A 9,284-nucleotide genomic window follows, 5' to 3' on the forward strand; every position below is an offset into this window, starting at 1 on the left:
TAGTAACGGTATTTTATTTTTTTATCTTTTACACATTGACACAAAGGACTAGTTTTACATATAATCTTATATATATATATTATTCTATATAATATTTTATATATATGTAGCTAATGATGCAAACACATCCACAAAAACCTATGTGTGTGCATGTGTGTGTATGTATATATGTATTGTATTTATTTATTTAGTTATTGCAATACTGAGCAATATTAAACAACAATGTATAATGACCAGTGGGTAAGAAACACAGATGGCATGTGTAATTTGAACCTGCACCATAGCATCATTGTTTGTTTATGTGGTTGTGTAAGTGCTGCTTTCTGGTATGTCAGCCTAGTATCAGACCTGAGCTTCGGAATGCACTCGATTCAGCCGTTGATATGCGGATGTGCAATCAGCATATTCTAAAACAGCACCACTTCCAGTAAAGGCTGTAAGAGACTGTGTGCGAGTGACATGAATATGGGGGTTGGAGTTGTTTTGATGAAGAAAAGATCTTGTGGCTGACTCAATCGCTCCCCTCCCATTTTTGCTTTGTTTTTCACTCCTCCTATCTGCCCCAAGCCAGTTCAAGAAATAGTATGTTTTGTAGTTTTTAGTATGTAGTGTTCAACTCTAATAATCTGAATCATTTAAACATCAAATTTCCTTCTTGTTTATAAAGTGACCCAATGATCTAAGCGTGTACACTATTGGATTTGTGAAGTTTTCACTGGTGTTCTAGTAAAGCAACAACAGTTGTTAATCATCACATTAATTACATGTATGTTATATTAACATTTGTAAACCATAAAGTGTCCAAATACAGTTTTGAAACATTCCTAATTTCTTAATATTTACCTATAAAATGTATGATTTTTAAAATTTAGATTTTTTTTCTGAGGTCACGGTCTCAGTTCGGCGATGTTAAAACTTTTAGCCAAGTGGAAACAGTACGCTGGCGACTGAATATGCAAATATGTAAATCCATGGAAAAAGTGGCAGGTAGGTATGCCTTCATGAGGTAAAGTATGGGAGGAAAACCACAGATCTTGAGACTCTTTCATTCTTAGATTCTCATCATTTCCTTCCTTTGTGTGTCTTGTGAGTTCTCATGCCCATTAGGCCCCCGTTTCACACAAAAACATCCAAATATCAAGCATGGTCGACGTGAACCACTGCTATCTGGGACATGTTGTGGTTACATACAGCACACAGATATCAGCGTTGACTTTCATGCTCTCCGTCTCTTCGGATCAGAGGGGGTGATATGAGAGTGTGATGGGGTCTTTCCTATTTACTGTATGTAGCTGATACAGCTGATTTGAATAACAAGAGAACTGGGGAAGACCTATCTGAGCCCCTGAGGTGGAAAAAAGAGACTGTCAAGAGTGGGAATATTATATGCATGCAGATAGCAGCGAGAATGGAACATATTAACACTGATAATGCATGATGGAGGGATTATGACAAAGATATTACATATTCCTTCCCCACTGGCCCCATCAGTCATTTTCCCAGAAGCAGAGACACCAACGTTCTCCAGAGTCTCACTCTCAATCCTTCGCTCTCTTGAACATGGACATCCTGATTTAAAATGTTATTTAGAAATGTTGTCTCTTAGTATCGTAGTTTTTCATTTTGAAACCATAAAATAATTTCAATTTTGCCTAAAAATTTAAATATATTTAAGTACAATATTTATATATACTGGTCATTTTGTGCCAGGACATTATACATTAACACATTTTTTTAACCCTAAAACACAACACAGCGCAATTTGTATTTAAAATAATAATTTAATAAAAGGTAAAACAAACATATGAAAAATCCCTCTTGTTAATAAATTCAAGTTTATGGGAAGATTCTTAAGAAGAAAAAGAAAGGTTGCGAATGTTAATAGAAAAAAAAAAGTGGAAGTGTGACTATTTACAAGATGTCTATTACATATTTGGGGATTATATATGAATGATTTCAAAATGTAATGTTAGATTTTAATTATATTAAATATTTAAGAGTGCATTCGGAATCAAATGGGTATTGTAGAGGCCTTATATGCATATTCATATTCATAAAAACCCACTGACATTTTATTCAGAATGCCATAAAAAGTGTGGTTCATAAGAATTTGTTCTTTACTGTATTACAACCTCCTCTTTGTGGCCAAAGTTCCATGAAAACCAACAGTGGATTAAATGAGCTCATGGTTTCATTCAACACTTTTTTTCAATCGCACACTTCATTTCTCTATAGAACCGTCAAAACGGAAGTTTATAGAATAGATGAATAGATAATCATCACATGCAAAGTATTCGAGACTCTGATCATCTGTCTGTCAGCAGATTTGTCTGCCACTTACCGTTTCTTACGTCATAGCATAGATCTGCTTCATCTAGAAAGTTTTGTCCTTATATAGATGAGCCCAAAATGTGTTTTAAATTCAATGGACTTGAATGTGATATCTTAAATGGCTTTACAGTGTTGAGAACCTGCTATTCACAAGGGCTTTAGATTACATAATTTCAAAATATTTAGAGGTAAAGTTTGAAATTACCAAGGTGGAAATTCAGAAATTAATATTCATTGTTGGTTATCATGACACCATCACATGTGGCTGAAACTGCTCCAATCTTCCTGCTGAAATGTCTCATTTGTCCTCTTTGTACTGGAAATAACAACCACAAATTTGCAGATCAAAGGCAGTCTGCTTCTGAAAAATGTTTACTCCCCAATAAAAAAAACTCCTTTGAATACTGGCCAAGCCAGTATTGTTTCCACATACTGCCACTCAGTTAAGTTGCACCCTTTTTCTTCTATATTTGCATGGTCATCCTACAAATTACTTGATTTTTCTTTGCATTTTAAATGAGGGAAGTACATTTTCTATTGCTTTCTCTCTCAAAAACAGATAAATAAATGAACTGATTTAGAACTGAATTAGTTCTGTACTCCAAACTGTAATTCATTTAAACTACAGAGGTTTAAAAACAACCAATCCTGAATTTCATCACATGCATTTATTTTCTAGATGGCAAGCTAACATGTCATTGCAATATTGACAGGAATGCCATACAGCATGACAGACCAGCCTTAAAACTCATGAACAGATCCTTACTTGACAAGACATTTATTGTCTTATATAGTCTGTAACATTTTTACTTATATTAACTTTGCCAAGGACAAACTACCAAAATATGCTGCAAAATGTTAAGTGATTAGAAAAGCACCAAACCCATCTGTTAATATTTCAAATACTTGATGAATTTGAATCTTTGAGCTAAATCACATAATTGCACATATTTTGTTCTAACAGACTGCTTAGAGCTTGTTTTGTGCAAATGTACGTGCACAAGCTAGAATGGAAAATTCAAAGTTCAGTCAAGGTCTGTGCGCATTTCCTCTGACATTAACTTTTTAACTTGACAATTATAATTCTAAGTGATCTCTGAGGTAATTCTGAAACTGTATTGGAAACCATGTGCATACGCACATGTACCTGCAGTTGTCAACAAAACATTTCATCATTAGGTTTGCTTTTTCCACCTGATGTGGTTAAGTCACAGTCATTTTGTTGCATGTAGGGTGTCAACTTCAGTTAACAGTTAAAAAAAAAAAAAAACACAGAAAAAAGTCAGAAGCTGCAAAATACTTTAGGCATTTTTAAACAGAGCATAAAATGAGATGAAGCAACTCCAAAAGACTGTATCTGGAATATTAAGCAATCTTTATTTGCATTACAACAAAATGACAGATCTTTAGTTTTTGTATCCTCGGCTGGCTCTGCGACCACGGGCACGCTCGAACTTCCTGCCTTTGGAGCGCACGTAGGGCCTAGAGGACAGAGAAACATGCTGTGAGTTAAAGGGTTCATCAAAATTATCAACTTCCATCAAACAATTTACCAAGGCTTAAAATTTGTGCATTTTGTTTCCATACTTGGTATGGCTGTGGGGGGTTCCAGTAGCTTTCCCAAAATGTCTGTACACCTCTCTAGCCTTACGGGGTCCTGCGAACAAACAAGACAAGTGCATTAACACTGAGCTAAACTCAAAACATCTAAACAGAAACCAACTCATTAAGGACAACTGAACTGAATCTGTACTGAAGTTACATCCTTGCTTTATGCTCACATACCTGACAACAGAACGGTGCCATGTCCTCTAGGTGTAGTAAGTGCCAGCTGGTCAAAGGTCATGATCTGCCCACCAGCCTTCAAGATCCTGCTGCGAGCACGGTCGGTCAACCTCAGGGCGCACACCTGAGAGAAGAGAAATGATCATAAAGACATTCAGACAACCTCAGACCGTGCACTCATCGTCAGGTGAAGTACAACCAATATTCTGCAGCTGTTAAAATGCCAAGGCACCCAACAGAGACTGCACAAAAACAACTAGTCACCAAAACACAGTTGAATGGCAGCACTTTTTGTACAAGATTGCTAACTGCATCATTAACCTGGTAATACAAGGCAAATCTAAACTGTGAAATTCACAATCAGTGTACATTCATTTATCCAGAAAAATTGCTTATATAATTCATACTAATTTTTCCTTTGTTGCATTCTCATATTTTATACTACGGTTATATACTTTCTATGCATGCCAATACTAGTAACCATTCAAAAACTGAGAAGTAACATTTCAGCATCATATATTAATATACTTACTATACGCTTAATATATTTATACATGTGTAATTATACAGTTACTATAATTTATGCATTTTATACTGAAGCAAAATGTGTCTTCATTCCCTAAAAAAGTGATTTAGTGAAAAAGAAAGCCTTTTAATTTACTGAAATTATGACTACACATTATAAGGGAAAAATATAATTATGGCATTTCTAATAAAAAAATAAAAACGCAATTAAATAATAATAAAAAAAAACTATTACAGGTTCGCTGTGCTTGTTTGTAGGGCTGCAGAAATTGGCCAAAACTTTGTGGTTATATATCAAGGGCTATAAAAATAAAAATATAATACTTATTACTAAACAAAAAAATTAATTAAATTCAAGAAAAATTATCATCATTTTAAATTCTACATTTTCAACCATTTTGTTGATAACTGCTTTCCATAACAAGTGTGGAAAGATGAGGTGTATTCTGTCTTCCCAAATGCACATTAAAAACAATGTCATCGTGCATATATGCTGAGATACTGCTGTATCAAATGCCTTTCTACTTCCATCGGTGTTCTGCATGAATGCATCAGACTGGACAAAACATGACTGAACGTGCACTGGGTCATGTTTGCATGAACTAGGGCAAGCTGAACTATGAAACAATTTGTATGAGTTATTTCTCATGGAAACATCAGCAAAAATAAATCTGCATGGCTCCTTAGTCATAAATTCCTTAGACAAGCCATAAATTAATATTTAATTTTATAATAAGAAAATTTAATATACATTAAAATATATATATATTTAATGACAGGAAAATGCACATGCTAGCAGTTTAAATGTGTTTATTTCTGAGCTGCATTGTGTGTCAAAACGATATGTAATTTAAATAAGAAATCAGTTAATGCATCCTCTTATTTACATAAAGCAAGAATTTGTCCCAGGTACCTGGTTCCATTTTTTTAATTTACATCATACATTTTAAAATTATATTGCATTTCTATTGCAATAATAAACCATTTCAAATGCTCTTTTTGTTCTTAATGTATCCCGATCACTGTAGTAGAGTGGTGATGAAATATTATTGAAGCATTGTTCATTAAAATGCATGCAGATTACCACAAAGCACAACTGTTACTGAATGATGCTTGGCAGTGGTTAAAATACACTGACCAATTGACTTTTGGATTTATCCCCTCTAACAATCTCAGAGATGTGAAATTAAAGGTCAATTAAACTAACACACGACCTTGGGGTTTATCAAGAGGTAATTTGGTCGGAAATTTTCACTCTGTGGTGGTAGAAAAACAGACATTCTGGACTAAAACGGCAGTAAAATCACCGACCAGTCCCTGCAAATGTTGAAAACACCCCACACGCCCATAAAAAAAAAAAAAAATCAAATTAGAATTATAATCTCAATTATAATGCTAAAATACACAAACTAAAGTCATTTTCACCTTTCAGTTCTTGAAACCGCAATATTATTTATGGCTAATAAAGTATATACTGACACTCCCAACTTGTACAAAAAAAAATAAGCCTTTTAATGCCAGAAGAAAATAATTAATTTCTTTAAAAAAAACGAGGGCACATTTAACTTGCTTTTTTGGACCAAAGTCTGAAAACACTAGGTTCAATCAAACAGTTCAGCATCTCATGAAAAATAAAATACAAATCATATGAATGCATGTGCAGAATCGGAAACAAAACGCACGTGCGGGCAGACGGAGCTCGAACTCAAAGCGTATATGACATGAATTACACTTTCGATGTCAGATCTTACCTTTAGTTTAGGGATTTTCTGAATCCTAACATCATCAGTAATAGTTCCCACAACAACAGCAGTCAGGTTTTCACGGCCTGGATGCTTCATCTTACGGACCTAGAGGCAAAAAAGAAAAAAGGTAGCAAAGTTTGCATTAGACAAAAAAAAAAAAAAAACTTGCTCAATTGAGATCAGTCTTTGCAAACAAAGCATGTTCACTTGCTTTCTAAAGTGATAAAGCTTAACACACAACAGGGCAAACGTAAATGAGATCTGCATATATAGGATTAAGACTGGGGTCCATCTCACCAGTCGGGACAAGGCCATAGGGGGACGGTTGGTCTTGCTCATGAAGAGCCTCCTCAGAATGACTTTGTTGAAGGGAGCATCAGAACGGCGAGACAGGAATCTGTACAACTACAAAACCACAACACCAAAACTGCACTGGTGAAAAAACAACGCAACAGACAACTTATACAATCAGCCATAGAAACGTTAGAGTTCTTACCTTGACCAAGAGCCTCAGGTATATATCCTGACTTTTGGGCTCCTTCCTGTGAACCTTACGGTCCTTGTTGTGTCTGATGTCAACTCCCTATTGGACCCAACACAATAATCAATCACACACACGCCGATACAAATAATCATATACAACAGTGGAGCTGGTGTCAGATGTTAGCACCTTCTCAATAGATCACACTAACAAAGAACTAGCCATAGGGACACATTTGTGCAATAATAGCTAGAATAACTACAAAACCATAGAGAAATGAAAGCATATTCACAGCACTCATATTAACACATGTCTGAGATATAGTTAACTCATGTAGAGAAGTGCAAACTGCTAGCAACAACAGGGTTAGCTTAGCCAGCACGAGTTTACACGAGCACTCTTCCTTCCGTACAGGCAATTAATTGAAATGTCAGCAAATGTTTTATGGATATCTGGGAAACTTATACACAGTCTTAGTGACACATGGTCGTTAACCATCTGCATATATTTCAACTCACAACACATGAACAGGAAGCTCAGCTCCGCGGAGCGATGCGCGTTAGCCGACATTTACTTGTTCATTTCACACGCCATCCAAAACAATACACATATTTGTTCACTCGCAACGCATCGAGATGCTTCTAAACATCATATGCGGCAGAATTGGAAGAGATATAGCTGAAGATGGAGGTAGATTTCGGACACCGGTACGTTCTGTGAGAAATCAAGCTACCTACCATATTGGACTCAGAGTGAAAAGGGAAAAGGAAAGCTCGCGAGAGAACGAGTAGCGAGATTACGGAACGCGATAAGTCATGTGACTGCAAAGACGACTCCGGGTTGGTTGATGCTTCCTGTCACTAAACAATCTGCGCTGGCCTTGCACACCATATATATATATTATTATGTCTGTGACACCGCATACACAGAGCTCTCAGAACACACCTAAACTATATTAAGTGCACTTTTTTTGTTAAAAAAAAGTCATTCTAAAATGCGTTTAACCAAACAAATAAATGAACATGAATTGGGGCATATACTCAGCAGAGCGGTATGTCGTAGCTATATAAAGTTTAAAAAGAGGGTGATTGCAAGGTAGGCTATACATCTTTAATGTTTTCTAGGGAAATTAAATTTTCAGGGTTTTTTTTATTTTTATTTTTTTCTCAGCAAACCTTAATGACTGGTAGGCTAACGTAAAATAACCACAAAGACAAAAACAAATTTTTTTTACTTTTAAGCAGCTGAAATAAACCTGACTTTTGAAAGATAAGCCACAGTGTTTTCTTAAATATTTATATATATAAGAAAATATATTATTTATTATTATTTATGTCCCTGATAAATAAATACATGCAATAATAATACAGTCACTATAGCTAGGACCATGCCACTAACAAGCTATGAAACTGGGGAAGAGTAGAAAGAGGATGAAGGGGTCGAGGGAATGGGATGATGGTCAGGTTGATCAGGGCATCTTGAATTGATGGCTCAGGGAGACTCAGGGTGGGGGTACCGTCTCTAGTATATATTTAGGCCAGACAATGAGGGCCCCCTGATACAACCTGATAGAAATGTAATGTGGGATAAGGTTGGCTGAATGGATGAGAAAGGGAGGGAAGGGTGGGTTCGAGAGACTAGCAGAGCGGTATGAGGTGGCTCGGTATATATGGAGGTTTTGGAAGTCAGGTGATTGTTTGAGGCGTGGCTCTGCTCCAGAACTAGTTAACTAGTTAACATCAATTAACTCCATATTGTAGTTTAAATTGTAGTTCCCCATCATATAACCAATTACTGATGTTTTTTGTTGTTGTTGTTGTTGTTGTTGTTGTTTTTTTTTTTTTTTTTTTTTTTTTTTTTTGGACTCTCAGATTGAGAATGAAATGAAAATTCCTTTTCTGAACTCTGCTTTTAGATCATTTTGTGAAAGATTCATCTGTGTATTGACCACATATCAAAATCCAACCAGCAACCGATGCATAGGACCAAGTCCACACTCTTCATTTCTCTTTTTTTTTCTTCTTTTTTTTTTTAAATCAGTTCTACTCAAATTTTCACAATTTGGAAGTAAATATATTTAGCTACCACCATTTCTTTACAAGTTAAATGTACCTAAAAGAATGAGCCTGAATGGGGTAAGAAATCATGTTTGTTTTATTACGTAGTAATTGGAATCATTTAAATAATAAACATTTTCACAAATCGTGGTTTACCCACACCAATAGAATGTCAAGAGTCAAGAAATGTTTTTTTTTTTCGAACCACATAAAATTAAACTTCAGCCAGCTGTAATGCATCCATTATGTTTAATATGCATTGTTGCATATGTTGATTTAAGAAAGTGTTTTGGTTAAATTCAAAGTCAAGCAGCTGCAGAATAAAGCCTAAATCAGGAAGTCACCCTTCAGTTGCTTGAA

At 35.4% G+C, this 9,284-nt stretch overlaps 1 protein-coding gene across 1 annotated transcript; it reads right to left on the reverse strand.

The window, feature by feature from the left end:
• Window positions 1-3,684: 3,684 nt before the first annotated feature.
• Window positions 3,685-7,034, reverse strand: LOC113060157 (60S ribosomal protein L18-like). Its single transcript, XM_026229026.1, has 6 exons — window positions 6,883-7,034; window positions 6,684-6,791; window positions 6,393-6,491; window positions 4,117-4,240; window positions 3,919-3,988; window positions 3,685-3,813 (listed from the first exon to the last, which is right to left on the reverse strand). Exons 2-6 carry the CDS (start codon window positions 6,723-6,725, stop codon window positions 3,738-3,740), a joined length of 411 nt encoding a protein of 136 aa, XP_026084811.1. The 5' UTR covers window positions 6,726-6,791; window positions 6,883-7,034; the 3' UTR covers window positions 3,685-3,737.
• Window positions 7,035-9,284: the final 2,250 nt, after the last annotated feature.

Source organism: Carassius auratus, chromosome 41, assembly GCF_003368295.1.
Source record: "Carassius auratus strain Wakin chromosome 41, ASM336829v1, whole genome shotgun sequence".
Classification (NCBI taxonomy): Eukaryota; Metazoa; Chordata; class Actinopteri; order Cypriniformes; family Cyprinidae; genus Carassius; species Carassius auratus.

Coding starts and splice junctions, on each gene's coding strand:
- LOC113060157 (XM_026229026.1), bottom strand. CDS start 6,725: ATGAGCAAGACCAACCGTCCCCCTATGGCCTTGTCCCGACTG. Junction 3,989..4,116: donor TGGCACCGTTCTGTTGTCAG/GTATGTGAGCAT, acceptor GTTTGTTCGCAG/GACCCCGTAAGGCTAGAGAG. Junction 3,814..3,918: donor ACCCCCCACAGCCATACCAA/GTATGGAAACAA, acceptor TCTGTCCTCTAG/GCCCTACGTGCGCTCCAAAG.